This window comes from Cydia splendana, chromosome Z (genome assembly GCF_910591565.1).
Source record: "Cydia splendana chromosome Z, ilCydSple1.2, whole genome shotgun sequence".
NCBI classification, from domain to species: domain Eukaryota; kingdom Metazoa; phylum Arthropoda; class Insecta; order Lepidoptera; family Tortricidae; genus Cydia; species Cydia splendana.
The window spans coordinates 22,087,273-22,110,370 of NC_085987.1; the positions used below are offsets into that span (position 1 = coordinate 22,087,273).

The 23,098-nt window shown below is 41.1% G+C and overlaps 1 protein-coding gene across 1 annotated transcript; it reads right to left on the reverse strand.

The window, feature by feature from the left end:
• Positions 1–1,868: 1,868 nt before the first annotated feature.
• On the reverse strand, positions 1,869–23,022 carry LOC134804804 (general transcription factor IIF subunit 1). The gene is made up of 12 exons (XM_063778054.1): positions 22,902–23,022; positions 22,145–22,323; positions 13,841–13,975; positions 13,516–13,617; positions 12,932–13,000; positions 11,013–11,134; positions 10,198–10,317; positions 9,528–9,633; positions 9,261–9,326; positions 8,775–9,025; positions 7,703–7,832; positions 1,869–6,648 (listed from the first exon to the last, which is right to left on the reverse strand). The coding sequence occupies exons 1-12, from the start codon at positions 22,920–22,922 to the stop codon at positions 6,441–6,443; spliced, it is 1,509 nt and encodes a 502-aa protein (XP_063634124.1). The 5' UTR covers positions 22,923–23,022; the 3' UTR covers positions 1,869–6,440.
• Positions 23,023–23,098: the final 76 nt, after the last annotated feature.

Consider the following 23,098-nt stretch of genomic DNA (forward strand, 5'->3'; position numbering starts at 1 on the left):
CGGTAGTACCACGGAAGCGAAGAACTACAGACCCATCACATGCTTGCCTACACTCTACAAGCTCCTTACATCCATTTTGAGAGCAAAAATCAACGCGCACATTGTCGCAAACAACATTCTGGCTTCCGCTCAAAATGGATGTAGGGTTGGGTCCCGTGGTACTAAAGAGCTCCTCCTCATAGACATGACCATTTGCCAACAAATCTGGCGGAACAGGGGTGCCCTCTCGGCCGCTTGGATTGACTACAAGAAGGCCTATGATTCGGTGCCTCATTCATGGTTGGGGAGGGTCTTAGAGCTGTATAAAGTTGATGCAGCTTTGAGAGCCTTCCTAAGCGCGTGTATGAGACAGTGGACCACAGTCCTTCGTCAACCAGGAGGCCGGGATGACCGCCCTGGCCCGCAGGATTTTATAAGGATTGAGCGAGGAATCTTTCAGGGCGACAGTCTGAGTCCCCTGTGGTTCTGCCTAGCTTTGAATCCCCTCAGCACCCTGCTGAAGGATTTGGGACTAGGTTGCCGGCTTCGGAGAGAGGGTGAAGTCATTTCTCACCTTCTGTACATGGATGACCTCAAATTATTTGCACCAAATAGCCAAGACTTGTTGGAGCTACTGAAAACCACCGAAGTCTTCAGTAGTGCCATCCACATGGAGTTTGGTGTCGATAAATGTGCGGTTATGCATGTACAGCGGGGGAGGGTTGTAAATTCAACAAATTTACAACTTTCTGAGACAATGTCTTTCAGATCTATCTCTGAATCAGAAACCTATAAATACCTTGGTATGTCACAGTCGTTGGGTATTGAGGACGAGGGTATTAGACGGTCGGTGAAGGAGCGCTTTTTCAGTCGGCTCACAAAAGTCCTTAACAGTCTTTTGTCAGGAGGCAACAAAGTGCGCGCCTTCAACGCCTGGGTAATGCCCCTACTCACATACTCCTTTGGCATACTAAGGTGGACTCAGACCGAGCTGGACGCCCTGGATCGGAGGGTCCGGTCACTGCTCACCACACATCGCATGCTACACCCACGTCAGTTATGAGATTGTACATCCCACGGAAGTGTGGAGGCCGAGGCTTCCTAAACGCCAAGGATCTCCACAACCGCGAGGTGTACAATCTCAGGAATTATTTCCTTAACAACGAGTGTGGGATGCATCGTGATGTGGTGGCAGTAGACAGGAACCTCACGCCGCTCTCCTTGGCAAACGAGAACTGGCGCAAACCTGTGGTACTAAGTACTGCGGATCGCAAGGCGGCATGGGAGAGTAAGGTGCTACACGGGCGGTTCTACAAGGCCCTCACGGGACCCGATGTGGACCTGCTCGCGTCGGTGAACTGGTTACGATTCGGGGACCTCTTCGGAGAAACCGAGGGTTTTGCCTGTGCAATTGCGGACGAAGTGATGATGACGAACAACTATCGGAAATATATCCTGAAGGACGGTACGGTCGACATTTGTCGGGCATGCCGCCGTCCCGGAGAGTCACTCAGGCATATCATTTCCGGTTGTTCTCATCTTGCTAACGGCGAGTACTTGCACAGACATAATCTCGTAGCCAGAATTATTCACCAGGAACTTGCTCTTCTATATGGCCTTGTGGACCGCGAAGTACCGTACTACAAGTACTTACCTGCGCCTGTTCTCGAGAATGGTCATGCCACGCTCTATTGGGATCGATCTATCAGACAGGACTATTGTAGCCAATAAGCCTGACATTGTGATAATAGATCGATCGCAACGTCGGGCCGTGCTCGTTGACATCACCATCCCCCATGATGAGAATCTCGTGAAGGCCGAGAAGGACAAGTCCAGTAAGTACCTAGACTTGGCTCACGAGATAACCGCCATGTGGGATGTTGATTCGACGATCATTGTCCCGATAGTCGTTTCAGTGAACGGTCTGATAGCGAAGAGTCTCGACCAACATCTTGAGAGACTCTCGCTAGGTGGTTGGATCAAGGGTCAGATGCAGAAGGCGGTGATCTTGGACACGGCGCGGATAGTCCGCCGGTTCCTCTCTCTGCAGCCCTGACCACCGGTAGCTTGGGCCTTGCCCCGCTGCTGGCGGCACCCTAGGTTAGGTTTTTTATAATGTGTTTATATTAATTTTTATTGTTTTGTAAGTGTTTTTATATTTTACTTTTATATTCATATTATAAATAACCTAACTTAAGATGAGAAATGAATAAAGAGAATAATAATAATAATAATTCCTTATTCTATTAAGTATCACTTCAAAGCAGGCAGTCATACATTTTTTTGGAAAAATATGTAGCGGATTGAGTGACGATTTCCATAGAAATGTAATTATGGCCAAAGTCAAAGTTTAAAAATGTAAAAAAAAAAACACTTAACTTGGCGTTTTAAAAGTATGAATATAATGTGCTTGTCCTTAAATTATATGAAAATGATATATAACTTGCCCTAGTTGCTAAGAGCAGGAAGAAATATAGCATAGATTGCACCTGGGGAGCCGACCATTTCCCCCCCTTTTTTGGGAGGTAGGCACGGTACGATCTCGTGTCTACCGGCTCAAATCACCTTTGTTTGACCTTAGAAACAATTGTGCCAAGCGGCATCGCCTGAGACAAAAGTTCATACTCACTGCATTTACTTAGCCTACGAATACAAGTTCGAAAAAAAAAAAACTTTGAAAGACTATCTCGGAAACTATTAAATGTACAGAGACAATTCTAGTCTCGTACTGTAGCCAATCTAGTCCACTTTAAAAACGCCCTGAGAAGGCAGTATCAAAAACTAGTCCTTTAGGATTATAATCGCCCAAATCTAAAAGATAACCGAAAATTTCGCGAATTTTTCGATATTTGACAAAGTTGCGTTCGGCGCTCGAAGTCACAAACTTGTATTATTCATTGGGCCAACATCATAAATAAGTCTGCAAAAAATCAGAACTACCGGATTTGACGCAAAAAAGCCAGGTTACAAAATACGACAAAGTTACTGGATTATACCTAATTTAGAGTCCCGAGAAAACATGATAACGGTAAACATTAATATAATACTATAATAAAAAGAATCCTGAGCGTATCGAGGGACTTTTAAAATAATTTAAAACACTTGGGAAACCATTTTGTTTGGAATAAATACCAAACTTACAAGACAAAGATTAATGAATGATGAGAAATGAAAGAAAAATGATGATAAAACAAAGGAAAAGAATAAAAAAATACTATAATTGTTTTGCGCTAAAAATAATAAATATCGGTAAAAGTATAAACAATAACACTCCTACCTGTATATCGGTGGACCTTATTACAAAAGGCATAAGGTCCACCGATGTACAGTTAACAGCGTGGGCGACGGTACCTACCTTACATTAATTTCTAGGATTCCATGAAAATCAATTTTGGAACACAGTATTTTACAAATAAATTACAAAGTTAGCTTCCATTTTTGCGGTATTTGATCCAAAAAGCTACACCATTTCACTATATTTTTAAGTTTTATAATTATATATTTATTTTCTCGTTCCTGATATCTTAATATATCGTTTTTATTCTTATTTCTCTGTTTGATATTTTCAAATTCAGTACTTACATATGTCACCCGCCTATATACCTTATACGCTGCCTTATACATATTCAATGGTAAATACATTCAGAAGTTATGGTGGAATAAATAGAGAAATTCACATACATACAAACATTAACCATGCAAATAATAGGTACCTACTTACACTTATTTTATTCGGCAGTTGTGTGATAATATAATAATGAAAATAATTAAGCCTGGTTCAGGCACCTACAAGCCCCAGTCCCCATAGACGAGCAGGTACCACCAACCATTCAGTAATACTAGTATGGCCGAAGTAAAACAATGTAATAAACGTTGTAATAATAGTACATTACTACAGAGGCCGGGACGAAAGGGGTTGCCGGCCGAAGACATATAGACGGCCGAGCGAAGCGAGGCCGAATAGGTCTGAGCGCGGGCAACCCCATTTCCCGCCGAGGTATGTATTAGTGCTTTTCTCAAACATGCAATGAAATAAATACAATAAAAAATCCACGAAACCCAAGTTTTATTTATAGAAAAAACTAAAAGTAAACTACACCCAAAATATAACCAACACGTACCTATATCATTATCACGCGTATGTTTTACACCAGTCGTGTATTTTTACTAACCGTATATTTTCATGTATCTTTGATTTTATCGCCTTGTATCCGTCTGACTGTCGTTTTCGTCACATAAGTTTACATAGTCTTTCATGTTGATATCATGTTTCACATACATCGTTGCTTTATGCATGGAGTAAATAAGTATAATTTCCACAGTGTTGACGAATTTGTAGTTACATTCATTTAAAATATGCCACAAAACTGTTTCTAATAAACTGTAAGCCATTTTTCTTAGTTTCTCAAATAATAAAATTGCCATAAGCAACCATATACATACTTCGTCTTTGACTTGGCGGCAGAGGCAGCAAGTTATTAAAATCAATTCTGCTTACGCTGCCAATTCCAACACCTACGATTACAATTAATATTAATTTCATTATTTCGTCGTAGCTCATATTAAAGTCAAAAAATCAACAACGCACCATAAATCCAATAAAACAGAATGAATATTTTTCAACTTTACCTCCATAACAATTTAAAAAATATAACTACGCGTGTTTGAGTAGACCTTTTTACCGCTAACGTTTAGATGAAATATTTTAAATGTTTTTATTTGTGTAGTTAAATTTATAATTTAAAATTATAAAATTATAGAATGTATTATTTATTAAGTTCACGTTGATTTTATACAAATAAAACTGCAAATTAAAGCAAACATTGTTTTTTGTTTTTTTTTTATAGGCGTAGTGGCAGAGTGTCATTACGAACCATAAAGCAAATACTGCCTCTAGTTTTTTTATGGATGAATGCCACGATGCTGTGTCACAAATATCTGTGAAATGAAAATTAAAAAAGAGGACTTTGCCGGCCTAGGCCTGCAAGATGTGTATGAAATTCCATTAACGACCTTTTGTCCTAGCCGCACCTGAAACGTCATACTTCGCAGCCTATTATAAGGAACATAACATCAATATTTCATTGCATGTTTGAGAAAATATATGTATGTGTACATACACATACGTGTGTGCGAGTGACTAAAAACAAGTGAGTCTAAACCGTAAAATTATTCAATGTTAGTATGTCTCACAACAGTTTAAATTCGATTATATGTACCTATTTGAAAATATCAATTACTTAGATCAATAATTTAGTGCACATACACTATGGATATCCAATTCCGTCGTCAGCCAACAATAAAAAAGGGTTAAAGTCCAAGATAAATTGATTCACTTTCTGAATCAAAATTGATCCTAATCACGGAGAAGATCCTATGATCACCAAGCTTAGGATAGGAGCGCCGCGGCAGTATCTCGCCCGCACGATAGACTTCCCGTCCCACTCTAAGAAATACAGTTAGAAAATGACGAGTAGTCTATTTCGCGCGAGAGGGGCTGTCGCGGTGTTCGCTGAAACGGTACTCGTGCAGTTCAATTTGAATGAAGAGGTTCATAAGCGAGCCGCTGTGTGTTTGAATGCCAGTGACCATTTTTTTTTATTTACTAACTATCTTGGCTCAATGATCCAAAGAGAATCTTGGCCGCCGAAACGAGATCGACACTTTATTACTTACTACAACATATATTTTACGCAGGTTTGTTTGTTTATTTTGTATTACGTCATACTTATAGAAGTTAGTTTCATCCCTGGCGAGCTAGCCCGCCTAAACCGTGGTTACAATACTATATGGAGAGGACTCTCATAATGGTTACTGTGTTGAAATGACCAGTTCCGGGGCCTATATCGGACCCTTTCAGTGCTATGAGTGTTCCTCGAGTCTCTCGACCCATCATATCACATACTAACTTAATACTATATAAAATAAACCGTATATACATGACGATTACAAAACTGACGGCTTTAAATTTAATATGTATACATACAAGACGTCAATTACTCTATTGACGTGGTATGACTTGTAGGTCAAAATTACAAAGCCAAATAAATACATAATTGTCCGTGATAATAAGGTCCATCCCACACTAGCGTCTTTTGAGCGTCGGCGTCTAGTCAGCGCGATGGAAAATGGTGTCGCTGCGCAGTTGCGCTAACGTTGCGTCAACCTGCAGCAATACAATAGACTAGCTAGACGCCAACGCACGGAGGACGCTAGTCTGAGGTGGTCCTAACTAAAGGGTCCCACTGATTACCAGTCCGTCGGCCGATATCAGCCTGTCAGTTAAACGCAAAATTTGACAGCTCCGAACAAATGTTCGAACTGTTCTGCGGCGGACTGGTAATCAATGGGCCTCTTAATAGTTACTGGATGGCGCTGATACATTTGAACATTCTGCGAGTGTCATCCAGACGCAACATCGAGCGCAATTATTCTTACATTTACTAAGAGTTATTAGCAAGTTAGTTGTTTTTGATACTTAAATACATCTTGCCGTTGATGTTCTGCTTGACGGGGTTGATGCGCTTGAGGATCTGCGTCATGGTCTCCAGCAGGCGCTCGGAGCTGACGCCGGTGAGCTTGGACTTGAACTTGGTGAGCAGCTCCGTGGTGGTCATGGGCTTGCGCGCCAGGTAGCGCCGCACCGCCTCCTCCGTCACGCCGCACTCGCTGACAACAAACGCACATGTCACTCTCTACTCCTCTCTCTCTCATACGTTCAGTACTACGCCGTAATTAGCGAACAGGATTCTAAGGATCACAGTTAGAATTGGAATTGTTTAAACGCTGCCACGGGCACTAAAGTGCTATTCTGGACATAGATCGCTCTTTAGTGGTGAGACCGCCGGCATGTTGACTACCTCAATCTTTATCGATAGTTTTTTCTGAAGCTGTATTTTTATTGTGCAATTAAGAGAGGTGTGCAATAAAGAGTATTCTATTCATTTATTTTAAATTTTTTTTTAACCCAAGATGGTTAATAGGTGGCGGTACTAACGGTAAAATACAGGGTGTCCAGTGGCAGAATTACGATTTCAAAATTTGATATAAAAAAAATTTAAATATATAAACCAAAACTGTACACCTACTTTTATAAAAAGAAGAGGAATTGAATTTTTTGTTACTCACATTTTCTACCGAGTACCCAATCTAGCCGACGGTGCATCATAGCGCCCTACAATGATGCACCGTCGGTCGTCGTAAGTTTTAAAAGAAAAAAAAATCAGAATCAGGATCATGCAGTACTGAAAAAGAAACCGTTTTATAGATACGCCTCAAAAGCACCTGCACCCTGCTTTGCTGGCCAGCGATCCATTGTCACTAATAAATCTGCAACACATACGAAACTAAAAAAACCCCTCTGCGTTTCCCTGGCACTACACATTCGAAAATTATTTAAACTCAATTCAATGCATTTCTTTCATGTAACTAAGACACATTTTATTAGTAACACATACAAACTAAGGGGTTAGTAGGTTGGATTTGAAATCAGAAATTTGTCACTGGAAACCCTGCATAAGTTTCATGCTTAAAACAAGTCGCTTTTATTTTCCTTTTGTGCCTGAGACCGTGATCAGATAAAACCAATTTTACTTAGTGCGGTTATAAATAACAATAAGGTGAAAGTTTTCATAACACAAAGCTAAATAATGAGGGACGCAGCGTTGTAAGGTTAACAGTCTTTTTTATTAATATAAATTAGAGTTTGGTAAAGTATACTCACGTGTAGGAAGGGTCGATCTTGGGCCGCTTGGCGGGCGGTGCGGCGGCGGCGGCGGCTGCGGCGGCAGCAGCCGCGGCTGCGGGCGCGGGCGAGCCCGAGCGAGACGTGCTGGCGCTGCCCGGCGCGCTCGCTGCTAACGACACATAACTATATTGTAACTGTACTTCATGCCTTCAAAAAACTATTTGACACATAAAGTAATAATGTTTTGTACAATATGCTCAATCTCCTATTTATCAATTATCACGAACACTCGGGTTCGAAACGTCAGGATGTATTTTATAGTTGGTCAAGCAGATCTTGTCAGTAGAAAAAGGCGGCAAATTTGAAAAATGTAGGCGCGAAGGGATATCGTCTCATAGAAAATTTGAATTTGACAAGATTTGTTTCACCATCTATAAATTTATAATTATTGTTATATTGTGGGACTAGCTAATATTGAATATTGATGGAGAATCATGGACCATTCGGTTCATGTAATTAATTGACAGAGTTTACTTTACTAGAGGTATTTTTTTAATAACTGACAATATTATTATATATTATTTTTCGAAAATGTTGCTTGGTAGAGTTGAACCACGCTATGTTTTCATGCCAAATGCTATGTCAAGTCTGCAGCTTATATGAGATGTATAATACACGTATTCTTATTGCTCAGTTTGTGCAAAGTTAGTGTGGTCTCTTTGTACTTCAAAAACTGATAAGAAAGTTGCATATTATCCACATGTATGTTAAAGTAATCTGATGCATTTTTGAGTTGTTTGCTCATGTTAGGTGATAGAATTGACTTTTAAGTGATGATTTTGAGTGATAAGTATTCGGTAACCTTCATTTGGATTTGATTTGTAATGTTTTGCAGTTTATATTTACCTCGCACTGTGTGGTCAACTCACAACGCTCAAGATTCTTCTTTCAGAATCTTTCGCTTGCTAGGATACCAATATTAGCACTAAGGCTTAAACAACAACTTTGCTCCCTTGTAAAACAAATAATTGTCGCTGCATTTAGGGGCAGTAAAAAGACAAGTGGTATAAATAAAATGGTAGTAGTGAAAGCAATGATATGCGGTCACCTGAGTGTGGTGTCGCGGAGGAGGCGGGCTCCTTGCGTTTCTTGGCCTTCTTGGGCGCGCCCTCCGCGTCCGTGTCCGAGTCGGAGCTGAACTCGCTGCTGGAGTCCTTCCTCTCGTCGGGCTTGGCGGCCTTCTTCTTGGTGAGCTTGCTGGCGCGCTCCTCGCCCTCGCGCGTGGGCTCGTCCTCCGGCTCCGACGCCTCCTTCTGCTCCTGCTCCTCCTCGCTGTCCTCGTCCGACGTCAGCAGCTTCCTGCACCGCACACTTCACATCAGACACCACCTACACTACTCACACCACGGACTGCGGACCGATATCTAAGCGAAGTCACTTATTGGCGGTTGCCCATATATCATATTACACTTGACTGTACGAGAAGAGGAAGACGGGTGGAACATAAATTGGCACCTTCAAAAGCTTTGTGAAAAATGTAATCTTTTAACAAGTACTGGCCCAAGTGAGAGATATAAAATAAAAAGCATCTTGCCTGAGTGCGTCTTCTTCTGCGACGCCCTTGAGTTCTTTGCTCGCCTTCGCCTCGTTATCTGTTTCACTGCAGACAAACAAAGAAACAGTATGTCCATAAGTAAATTCAATAATCAGATATAGTCTGAATATGTCGTGTAAGTGAAACGATACAATTTAACGGCCCCCTAGCCTAGTCGGTAGTGACCCTGCCTACGAAGCTAGAGGTCTCGGGTTCGAATCCCTTTAGAGTAATTGACTGGCGTGTTTATCATGTATGTATATGCACCTGTCGGAGGAGTCGGAGATGTAGTCACGCTCGCGGCCCTCCTCGTCGCCGTCGTCGCTTTCCTCGAACGCTTCGTCGTCCACCTTCTTCTTCTTCTTCACCGGTCCTGTTATTTTATTTTATTTTATTTTTATTTTCTTTATTGGGGAAAAAAACAGATACAGGCCAATAATATTTACAGGCAAAATTACTAAATTTAGATCTAGCCTACATCCTAAGACAATTCCCACTAGGATGTACGACAATAGTTTTAGGATAGCAGTGTGATCGGGACTAAACAGACTTATACTATACTTACACTAAAAATGTACATAACGACACTTAACACGTTCCAAGTATAAATATGTGAACGCATACACACGCATAGTTTTATCATAAATATAAATTACAGCTCAAATCATTCATTCATAATCACATTCAATCAACATTTAAAAATCAAGTGATTATTTAGAGCGGAACAGTTTTGTCAAACAAATGAGATCGTTAGAGGAACAAAATGTAATTCATTTTGTCATTAATCAATTCTGTGAACTCACTCCTGATAATTAAACTCTGGAACATATTGAGTTAAAGTTTTGTCATTATGTGGGTTAATATGGTCTTCTGTCTTATTTTATAGTGTAATTCGCGATGTCGGCATGAAGAAAGAGAGCCGTTCGCCGCACATTACCTTTTTTGTTTGGTTTCTTTTTGGTGCCAGAGTCACTTTCATTGTCTTTTTCTGCAGGCTCAGAGCCGGAGGAATCATCGTCGGAATCGATCCATTCATCCATATCGGATATTTTTAACTCTGAAACGATTTAAAATTGTATATCAGTTGGTGTACCCAGACTCCTTGCAGAAGACGCAATTGTTAGGTAAAACGAGAGTTTTAGAAAAGTAAAGCCGCCTATTTTGCACCCGTATAACGAAGTAAAACGGATCCCAGTAGTTATTGCAACAACCCGCTGCATTATAAACAATTATTATGTATTATCAAACAATACATTTTGGTTCGTTTACTTATGTCGTAAGCGGTACGGCAACATTCTGTGCAACAAGTAAATCTTTGGCATCATCCCCAGTAACGACATTGGCGATGAGAAACTTGTAGCTACTATAGTCTGTATCTTTTGGTATTTAAATAAAAGTAAACAAACAATTTGTACATTTCCGGGTAGTTATAACATTTCTTGGTTAACCAACCAAATACAAAAGCGCCTGGATCTGTCACTGAACGACCTGACTTTAACCTACATTATTTGATCATGTAATGTTTTCCTCTACCCTCAGCTGGCTTAAGGAGCCTTTTGAGGGTAGATTTTGTTTAATTTTATTTAAATGCCTAAAGATACAGACATAGCGAGGTGGATAAGCTAAGGCCAGATGTTATTGGAATAGATAAACTTTAGCAATCGTAATAGGTGATGTAGGCAGCTTAGCACATTGGGAGCTAGTGGCGCCGGCTGGGCGCACTCTGCTGCGCTTGTGCCGTAGTGTACGCACCTTTCTTGGCCTTGGCACCTTTAGTCTTCTTGTCGTCGGGGTCGTCGCCGTCGTCGGCCGCGTCGTCGCCGCGCATGCGCTTGCGGAACATGAGTGAAAAGTAGTTTATCACTTTGTTGCGTCTGAAATATACATTAAGTATTTCAACTATTTCATACCGCGACTGTACAGAGATCATAAAACAAAATAACGAGGTACCTGCCCTCTAGATCCTGTTGGAAAGGAAAGCCTCGCGTACGAATGCAAACATTTTTTTCAATGCCAATAAAAATATCACGTAATATTTACTCATAAAACTGTAAGCATACAAATAATAACAATAGTACGGTACGGACCTACAATCCTACATAATTAAGTGAATTAAACAATTAATTACATATTAATAACGAGGGGCGTTCAATAAAAAGTGAGAATGAGTATGTACAAATTTTATTAAATAAATGTTATTTATTTTTCGACATAGTCACCTTTTAGCATAATACACTTAGTATATCTTTGTTCTAAACTTAAAATTCCTTTCCAATAAAAGGTTTCATCTTGAGTACTTAAAAAATGTTGTACTGCAGCGACTACCGCGTCGTCGTCTTCAAATTTCTTGCCTCTTAGGCAATCTTAGGTATTCCTTCAATCTCGGAAATAGGTAGAAATCACTAGGGGCGAGGTCTGGTGAATACGGAGGATGCTTAAGGATATCGAACCCAGCATCACGTATTGCAGCCATTGCAACGGCGGACTTGTGTGCCGGTGCATTTTCCTGATGGAGCAACACAATTTTCGACTTTTCCTCGCCGTTTTTCACGGATCTCATTGCGCAATGTTGCTATTTGTTTGGAAATTAAAGTGCCCGTAATAGTGGCTCCATGCACGAGATACTCAATCATTACGACCCCTTTACCATCCCAAAAAACAGAGCCCTTGACCTTACCGGCAGATGGGCCCACCTTGAATTTCTTCGGAGTTGGAGATGATGGCCTTTTCCATGTCATAGGCTGCAGTTTCGTTTCAGGGTCCAGGGATTTCGACCATTGTCATAAATCGCGCCAAAAAAGTTCCCGGTCTTGCTGTATCAGGTCCAAAGCTTCTTGACAAATCTCGACTCTAGTTTGTTTTTGCGTGTCAGTAAGCATTCTGGATACCCAACGCGCTGATACCTTTTTCATACCCAAGCGTTCATGTGAAATATTATGCACGCTCCCCGATGAAATCTTTACATTTTCAGCAATAAAACGAACCATGACACGACGATCCGCCAAAACTAAGTTTTCGACTTTTTTCACAATTTCTTCAGTTACTGCCGTAGTAGGGCGTCCGGAGCGGGGGTCATCCATGGTCGATGTTCTTCCACGTCTAAATTCGGCGCACGTCGTCGCAACGTGCGATTGTCGAATACGGAGGAGCATTAGACCTTAAAGTGTCCCGTAAATCTAAATTGACTTGGTCCGTAGAAAAAAATTTCAAACAAGTATTTGATAACGGCGCGCAGTTCAATTTTCTCCATTTTCGCTAACGTACTCAATAGCATCGCAAAGAAATCGCCGTATTTTTTTTTTTTACTAAAAACAGTTCGTTTTTTTTCATGGCAATCAGCTAGGTAGATTAGCTTTACCGGCCAGTATTTACTTTCCTAATATTTAAAGAGTTTGCATCTCATTCTCATTATATATTGAACGCCCCTCGTATATGAAGAAGAAACATTTTCATTATACTAAGTACTGAGTTGTACTAAATTACTCACATCATACCTACATATTTATAACCTCATCATCATCAAATCCTCATACATAGTGTTGTATGAGGCTCATATAATCTGTGTAAATTTATTGCCACACTCAATTTGAGCAAGTTTCAAATGAATCCTTAGCAGTTTATCATGTTTTGTTTTTTAAATCAACCTGTTTGTCCTGCTCCTCAGTACTAACCTCCCAAATTCCTGTTCGGCTTCTTCCGCAGACAAGGCTTTGTATCTTTGGATAGGTTGAAAGTTATACCTGTTAAAAAAAAACACAGGTTTTTAAATCAAACAATAACACCAATTCAAATAAACCCTTAAGGGGCCACTGATTAACAGTCCGCCGGACGGAATCGGCCTGTCAGTTAGAACAAAATCTTGACAGTTCCAAACAACTGACAGGCCGATACCGTCCGGCGGACTGTTAATCAGTGGGCCCCTTAAATGAAATAAAGGTTGTCAAAGAATAAGAGGACAAAAGTGAAACTTCTTTATACATTTCTAAATGTTTATAGACGTAAACTGTAACTGTATTGTAGGTGTATATTAAACGACGAAATGTTTCAGTGGCAGAAACATTTGTTTCTTGCACAACTTGAAATAAGTAAAATTAGGGACAGGGAAGACCATTTCAATATTGAAGTTCCGTAGGTACCAAATATCAGAGCAAATTACTCGTTCCTTGTTCCGTATAACGCATAAGCTATAATATTCCTCTTGAAGTTCAAGCATATTATTTAAAAGTGGGTTCGGGAATGGGGAATGCACACTCACCACTCCTGTAATGGGTAGGCGTCGATGGCGGAGTCGGCGGCGTGCGTGAACACGTAGTAGGCGGCGTTTTCCGACACGCCACCCTCGCGGATGCCCTTGAACCTGTGCACACATCACACGACCAACCGTTAGGATAATGACGAGGCTCTATCATATTTTGGTTTCTGACTTCGGGGTCAAAATAGACCCCCAAGGGGTTAAAGGCTTGAGCCTTAGGTAGGTCATTTTAGTGCTTTCGACCTTAAATATAAACATTTGGACAAGAACCTTAAGAACTCTGACATTTGAAATCACGATATTTTCATGTGCTTATTGTGTAACGGACTTTTTTCCTGTTTTTCCTCCCACTTTCAGTATCCATGGTTGATCTTCAGGCTTGTATTTTCGCGAGATGATCCCGAACTTCTTACGGCGAGCTTCTTCACGAATGTCTCGCCCATACTCGGAGCCCGCGCCGAATCTGCAAATAAACATTTCAGCTAATAATTGTTGCTTATCTCTGATACATACGTAATAGTAAATTATGTGGATGATGAGTGTAATAATAATAGACTTTTTGACCACCACATATATCTATTATTTATTTATTTAGAAATTTAATTCAGGCAACAAGGCCCATATTACAAATACCTTACAGACTAACATTCATATGTATTTTATAAACTTAAAAACTAAACACTATTTGGTTGACAAAACGGCGTGACTCCCTTGCATCGGCTGCTCTTGTGTCGGATTCGGCAGTTTGCCCCGGAACCTCCGAAACACGACACCTTTCGGCCAGAAGTCGGCGCACTCGATGGTACCCTGCAGCGGTCGCGGCACGCGCACCACAAAAGAGTTGAAGTGCACGTAGTGGCGCGATCGAAGCTGGAACACCCTCAGCATGAAGCCGGTCTTCTGGTGTACATACTCCACCACTTCAGCAGCCGTGGCGGTATAATGCAGGCGCGATTTACAGCGCCTTACTCTGTGTAGCAATCCGCAAGCCAGAATTAGCCGGTTCGGCGGTACCACACTGAGTCTTACGAGGCGCCGTGTGCGTATTAATGTTTATACACATGTTACACATGTCTAAATTGTCAGAGTGTAGCAGTTAGCTCCCAATAGGAATTACATTATAATCAGAACTTGGCTGGCTGGCTAGGTTTGGTATTTACAAATGTTGCTATGTATTTTTCATATCACTATATGATGTCTATATGATGATGAAGTAGAAGCTATGTATGAGGACGTAAGTAGGGCCATACATACTTCTAAAAACTACTTTACTGTTGTTATGGGGGACTTCAACGCAAAGTTGGGCAAGAGAAGCGGGGATGAGTTGAGAGTGGGGCTGTCAGAGGCTGGCCGACTTTCTGGAGAGAGAGGAACTCTTCATGATGAACATGATTATTGTCGGCAAAACGAAAAACTGGTTAGAGAAATATCGGCACTCAAAAATATATGTAAGTCCCCGGCACAGTCGAGAAAAGACCGAAAAAGTTTGTCTAACAATAGCACTCAAAACTCTACCCTAGAGTCAAAATATACACTAAACTCAATTGCCTTGGAGCGACAAATTAGAGACTTGCAAAATGAACTTGGCAGTGCTCAACAAGAGGTTCACCGGCTACGAGAATGCATTATAGAACTCGAACAACAGTTGCGATATGCTGGTCCCAATCAGCCACATGTTATACACCCTGGAACTCTATCCTACATAGGCACAAAAAAAGCCCTTGACAAACAACTGGAATCGACAGTTAAACGTAAGCTATGTATCATCTCTAGCAATAAAAGGTATAACATTCTACGCAACATAGAGTCGAGCGATCTTTACAGTGAATATGATTACTGCCACTTACTGATGCCAAATGTGGGCATCAGTATACTTCTCCGGTCCTTACAGAATAAGTTAAAAGAATACACTAACCAAGACTACTGCGTCATTATGATTGGAGAGTCAGACTTCAACAGTACTCACGATTACAACGAACTAGTAAAATCAATTAGAGAGACCTTAAAGCCGATTTTGAACACGAACATAATATTAACTACACCTACGTATATCTGCGGTGCACCCCTATACAATAGCAGAGTGAAGCAATTTATTAATCTTCTAATACCTGACATTAGAGAATACAAATATGGCTTTCTTTTGGAATCTAACAGACATTTAAACCTAGAACATTACTATCAAACAACAGGTAAAATAGGCAGATCAGGAGTCCAAAACATACTCAAACACTTGTCGCAGCTTATCTCAACTGTACAATCAGAGAATGCACATAGTACCAAAAACAATATACCAAGTATCCCAGAACGAGAAACGAATATCTTGCCCACTGTTGATGCGGTAATACCGGAGAGAGTGGGGTTTTTTCGTACAGCTCCTTCCACATGCACCAAAACATAGCAGGGCTAAATAAATCACGAGGCCTGTTGACTCCCCCACCACTGCCACCGAACCCCGCCGATGCAAACGCACACCCGAACCGGCCGCCAGTAGCAACGAGCAGCGGTAACAACAACAACACCTGCAAAACGAATGCCTTGAATACTAGCTCCCATATAATAACAGTATGCCAACAAAATATAGCTGCATTACAAAATAAAACATTAAGTCTCGAAGTGCTATTGCAAGGTGAACTGAAGTGCGATATCTTAGGGATCACCGAACACTGGCTTACACTGCCGAAACTAACATGTGTACAGTTAGATGGTTACAAATTAATATCATGTTATTGTAGGACTAATAAATTACACGGGGGGTCATGTTTATACGCGCGTGATGGTATAAAATGCGTTGAAAATACTGACTTGATGCAACTATCCATAGAACAATATTGTGAAATCTCGGCTATAGACCTTATTGATTATGGTATAACGATACTCTGTATATATAGAACTAACCTTGTCAGTATAAATGATTTCCTTGTGGTGTTCGAGCGGGTGCTTGACAAAATAAATGACCTGGACCTACATTGCATCTTAATTGGGGATTTTAATGTAAATTGCCTAGGCGATAGTAATGCGAACCTTAAACAATGGGCCGATTTACTTTGTACACACGGATTTGTTAATGAGGTAAATTTTTACACGCGCATAACTGACAATACAGCAACATGCTTGGACCATTTGTATTCAAACTTATCAGCAGGCTCTGTCAATGTTAGCCCAGTAACAACTAATTTAAGCGACCACCTTGCAATCAGAGCGGAAGTGCGATTACGAAACAGTAAAATGGTAAACAACATCCATACATATTGTAGGCATTTCTCCGATTGCAACCAGGTAACCTTTGCTGATGCTATTCTTAGTGTTGACTGGATGGAAATAGTTGCAAAAAACACCAATGCTGAAGAACTAACTACAGCCATTTTAAATATAATAGTGAATAAATATGAAGTTAGTTTCCCCCTTAGAAAGCGGAATATTAAGAATACAACGGAGTCGTGGATTACAACGGAAGTGAAATTGTACAAATCATTGTTATTTGACATGATAGAAATAAGAGATAGGCAGCCCAATAATGAATTAATTGATGACATTATAACGAATATGCGACTACACTATAACAACTTGGTAAGAAATAGCAAAGCTAGTCACTACAATAAATTAATAAAATCCAGCGATAATGTATCTAAAACTTTGTGGTCAGTAATAAACAAGGAACGTGGAAAAAACATCAGTCCTGTGTTAGATGTCGCAGATATTATTTTAGATGATGATGGATCGGAGTTCCCCAGCAAGAAAGACGCCATGAATGCGATTAATTGTAGGTTTTTGAGCGCTGCAACGACGTGCGGGGCGCCGAGCGCCGATGTTGCGTGCGCGCTGCGCGAATTGCGTGACGTTCGACCAGCAGCAACAAGAACCCTCTCTCTTCAGCCATTTACTGCTGATGAAGTTCATCGTCTTATAACAACAACAATACCACCAAAAGCCTCAAAGGATGTGTATGGCATAAGCATGAAGTTATTAAGACTAGCCCCAATCCCGCTTGCGTTTGCTATGGCACAACTTTTCAACCGCTGCATAGAGGAGGGCATTATGCCCCCTTTGCTCAAGACTAGCAAAGTTGCTCCGATTTTCAAAGGCAAAGGTAAGAGAGAAAATATGGATGGATACCGGCCTATTTCTATAATCCCAGCGGTATCGAAGGTTCTTGAGAGTGGCCTGAGTAGCCGCCTCTCCAACTTCCTGGTCGCTACGAACGCGCTATCTGAACGTCAGTATGCGTACCGTACAGGGCATTCGACGACTTCTCTAACTCGGGAACTAATCCGCCGTACCATGGCTGCCAGGGAAGGTCAACAGCAAGTCGCAATCTTGTGCTGTGACCTTTCCAAGGCCTTTGATGTTGCAGACCATGCTGTGATAGCGGCAAAGCTGCAGCATTACGGCATTCACGGCTCAACGCTGTCTCTATTCACTAGCCTACTCAGAAATAGATCCCAAATTGTAGTAGGTGATGGCGGAAAGATAAGATCGGATCCTTTGGAAGCGACGATGGGTGTTGCGCAGGGATCATCTGTATCAAATATCCTCTTTTCCCTACTCCTCAACGACCTACCCGAGTCGATTCAGGCGGCCGAAACTCTAATGTACGCCGATGACGTTGCCGCGATCGTTACAGCGCCTACCACTGACGGTTTAGAGCAAGGACTGAACATCGCTGCAGCACAGCTGTCTCGGTGGTTTGCATTGAACGGGCTAGCCTTAAACCTAAAAAAGACGCACTTCATGCACTTCAATTTGTCGGGTCGCAGTACGAGGCCACTGAGAGTCCAAATTGATGGAAAAATGCTTGACCAAACCACCTCCACCACCTTCTTAGGATTCCAAATCGATCAGGGCTTAAAGTGGGATCTGCACGTTGACAGGTTGTGTGGAAAATTAGGAAGTGCATGCTTCGCTTTGGGTCGTGTTGCGAAGATAGTGGCTCCAGAGGTTGCACGAACCTGTTATTTCGCTACTGTACACTCACTGATACAGTATGGTGCAGAGCTATGGGGTCTCTGTGCGCAATGGGAAAGAGTATTTCGCCTGCAGAAACGTGCCGTCAGGACCATTGCGAGAGTGCCAGCTGACACCCCTGCCAAAGAGCTTTTTAAAAAACTCGGCATTCTTACACTGCCTGCAATAGTAATCATGCAGGTAGCGATATACGTGAGAGGAAACTTAGACACTTATAAAACGAAAGAGATGGGGTCAAATTACAATACGCGTAATGCTAGGAAACTTGTAGGGATTAGTAGGAAATTAAAGAAGTCAAATAAATTAACTCGTGTAATGGGACCTACTGTCTATAATAAACTGCCACAAAACGTTATTGACGCACCAAGTTTGTCCAACTTTAAGCACCGTTTAAAGAACTGGCTCGTCGATCACCCGTTCTACACCTACGGGGAGTTCATGATACATACAGGGTCAGTGCGTATCTGAGCCGCATTGTAGTCAGTAACAAACTGTTATTTATTAAATGTATAATATTAATTTTACCTCATTTGACATTAAATATTTCTGTACACTAATTTAAAATTGTAATTTTTAAATCTTAGAATCGTATCACATTTACTCTTATATTAATTTTAAATGTAATTGTTGACTTTTGTTTTTATACTATTTTAAATTTTGATCTCAACATTATTTAGACATGTAAATCGGCTTTGTTTTTAATATTAATTGTAATTTTAATATTGATCTTAATTTTATATTTTCAATCTTTATTCTTGATCTCAATTTAATTTTAAACTTTTTCTAATTATAATTCGACATGTGAGTAAGTTTTGTTTTAATTTTCGATTATAATTGTACATATAATTTTAAGTTTAATTTTAATTTTTGATCTCAATTTTAACTGTATAATTCTAATTTTATTTGACATGTAAATTGGCTTTATGAATAAATGAGTATGAGTATGAGAGTATGAGTATGAACTCCTTCTTCCAGAAGCCGCCTCACAGGAAATGGACCTGGATGAGCCCTGACGGTTCCACGAGAAACGAGATAGACTTCATCATGACCGACAAGAAACGGATATTCAGTGATGTCTCTGTGATCAACAGGGTAAAGACCGGTAGTGATCACCGAATCGTAAGAGGCACACTGAATATCAATATTAAACTTGAAAGGTCCAGCCTGATGAAGTCTACGCTCCGACCTACTCGAGCCCATGTTCAAAACCCCGAAAGCTTTCAACTCGAGCTCTCTAACCGCTTTGCTTGCCTAGAGAACTTGGCTTCAGTGGACGAAATCAACGACGGGCTAGTGGAAACTGTCCACACAGTAGGGTCTAAGTTTTTTAGACCCCGCCGTAAAGATAGACCTCAGAAATTGACCGAGCAAACCTTAAACCTCATGGCTGAACGAGGCTCGCTACAGTTGCAGTCTCCCGATGACGTGGAGTCATATAGGCAGCTCAATAGACGTATATCTAAGTCCTTGCGACATGATCTGCGTCTCTTTAATACTAACCGTATTAAAGAGACTATTGAGAGAAACCAAGGCTCCAAAGTGTTCGCAAAGGACAAGTCTATTGGGCAAAGCCAGCTGACAAAGCTGAAACGGGAAGATGGCAGCATAGCGTCGAGCAAAGCGGAGGTTTTAGGTGAGATCGAGAGGTTCTATGGACAGTTATACACTTCGATCGCAAAGCCCGTTGACAGCTTGGTAGGAGATCCAAGAGCCAAGCTGTCCCGACATTATACCGAAGATATCCCGGACATCAGTCTGTACGAGATTAGGATGGCCCTGAAGCAGCTTAAGAACAACAAGGCGCCGGGCAAAGACGGAATCACTTCAGAGCTTCTGAGAGCGGGTGGAACACCGGTACTTAAAGTCCTCCAGAAGCTCTTTAATTCCGTCTTGTCCGAGGGCATAACGCCTGAAACATGGAATAGAGGCGAGGTGGTGTTGTTCTTCAAAAAAGGTGATAACAACCTATTGAAGAACTACAGACCCATCACGCTTCTGAGCCATGTCTATAAGCTGTTTTCAAGGGTCATCACGAACCGTCTCGAACACAGACTTGATGACTTCCAGCCTCCCGAACAAGCCGGTTTCCGAAAAGGCTATAGTACCATAGACCACATCCATACGCTGCGGCAAGTTATACAGAAGACCGAAGAGTATAACTTGCCATTATGCTTAGCGTTTGTGGACTATGAGAAAGCCTTCGATTCGGTGGAAACATGGGCGGTGCTTGAGTCTCTTCAGCGATGCCATATTGACTATCGGTACATCGAAGTGTTGAAGTGTTTGTATAGTAACGCCACCATGTCGGTCCGAGTACAGGAGCAGAGCACGAGGGCGATTCCATTGCGAAGAGGCGTAAGGCAGGGAGACGTTATCTCTCCGAAACTGTTTACTGCCGTAATGGAAGACGCCTTCAAGCTCCTGGAATGGGAAGGACTTGGCATCAACATCAACGGCGAATACATCACTCACCTTCGGTTTGCCGACGATATCGTAGTCATGGCAAAGTCGATGGAGGAACTCAGCATGATGCTCGATGACCTCAACCGAGTTTCACAACGGGTGGGCTTGAAAATGAACATGGACAAGACGAAACTTATGTCAAATGCCAATGTTGTGCCCATCCCAGTCTCTGTTGGGAACTCGGTACTCGAAGTTGTTGACTCGTACATCTACCTAGGACAAGTAGTCCAATTAGGTAGGTCCAACTTCGAGAAAGAGGTCAACCGCCGAATCCAACTCGGTTGGGCAGCGTTCGGGAAACTACGTAATGTCTTTTCGTCCGACATACCTCAGTGCCTCAAGACGAAAGTCTTTAATCAATGTGTGTTACCAGTGATGACTTACGGCTCCGAAACGTGGTCTTTCACTATCGGCCTCATCTCAAAACTCAAAGTCGCTCAACGAGCTATGGAGAGGGCTATGCTCGGAGTTTCTCTACGTGATCGAATCAGAAATGAGGAGATCTGTAGACGAACTAAAGTCACCGACATAGCCCACCAGATTAGCAAGCTGAAGTGGCAATGGGCAGGCCACATTGCACGCAGAGAAGATGGCCGATGGGGTCGAAAAGTGCTCGAGTGGAGACCACGGACTAGCAAGCGCAGCGTAGGACGTCCACCCACAAGATGGACAGACGATCTTGTTAAGGTTGCCAGAAGATGCTGGAGGCGGGTCGCTTCCAACCGGCACGTATGGAGGTCCAAGGGGGAGGCCTATGTTCAGCAGTGGACGTCTTATGGCTGAGATGATGATGATGATATGATGTCACTGTGAATGTTGTATTGACTGGTGGAAGAGCCCTTGAGGCCTGCTACCAGAATAATTTTTAATATTTCGAATTACAAGCAAAACAAGAGTGGTTTTGTAGTGATGCTTGAATGAACAAGACAATGTTTATATGGAGCAAAATGTTATATGTTGTTGTGTTAAAATGGTTCATATCGTAACTACTTTGAAAAAAACTTGTATCTTGTTCTGTCAATCTAAAGAAAAATGTGATAACTATGTATGGAATGCATACAGACTTATTGCGTTTCAAGTTTGAGTAGCAATGTGAGATACGAGATTTATTCAAAGTAATGACAATATACAAAAAAACAGGAATGTGAAATCTTCATACTACAGAGTTGAACCTCAACATCAACATCACAATAAAACGTGAACTTACTTGGGCATATCTTCATCTAATCCTTTGAATTCCTTGATGTTGTTCTCCCTCTCCATCTTGACTTGAGTCCATTTCGCAAAGTCTACATTCAGTGTGGCATTAAAACGCATCACATGATGTTTCTTTTTCACATTCTTTGGGACTCGAATTTTAAACTCTTGCACAGCTGGTGATGACGCCTGCTGAAAATTAATACTTCCTCTCATTCTGTCTCTTTCTGTTGCAGTAAAACTCAGCTGTGTTTTAGGTTTCTTCTAATTTTAAAATTAAAAATCCATATCATACAACATTTAATTTAGGTTTCATTCAATACACCATAACCAAGAATGATCCATGTTATTCATAGCTGCGGTTGTTCACGCAATGGTAATTTGCCACACAAAGGGATAAACTGAGACACAAGCTAGTGTGAAAAAATACTAACAGATCACTGCCTAATATAAAATGCACATTGCAGTTAAAGTTAACAATACAATACCAGAACTATTTATTGTTGTTGAATGAGACAACAATTCACTATTTTATTGACAAAGCATACTATTTTTGAACATGCATGATGCAGTAGACTGCAAACACTACAAAACTAGTTTTTTCAGACAATTACAACCTTTGGGTTAAATTAATCTATCAAAATATGTAGGTATGTGAAGTAAGGTCACAATATTCGTGGCAGGTACTTTATACACACACAATGAGGTACAAGTAACTTCAGGATTAAATACAATTATTAGCTCTGGTATACTAATTATATTCTTACCGAGGTTCCTGGTGTAGTCATATTGCAGTAAAATTATTTTATATCATCAAAATAATATAATAATCAGTCAAGTGTCTTGTCATAGGAATTTTTGACGCGCCGATGACTATTAGTACGATAAAATCTAAATTCACGAAGCTGGCCAACCAGGTTACTTTTTTATATTAGTATATTTTATTAGAATAAGAAATAGTTAC

Bases quoted from the DNA above. Each gene is read 5' to 3' on its own strand.
- LOC134804804 (XM_063778054.1), bottom strand. From the start codon at position 22,922: ATGACTACACCAGGAACCTCG. The intron at 22,324-22,901 runs GTAAGAATATAA...AATTTTCAGCAG, and splicing joins TGACTACACCAGGAACCTCG to GCGTCATCACCAGCTGTGCA. The intron at 7,833-8,774 runs GTGACCGCATAT...TGTCGTTAGCAG, and splicing joins CTCCGCGACACCACACTCAG to CGAGCGCGCCGGGCAGCGCC.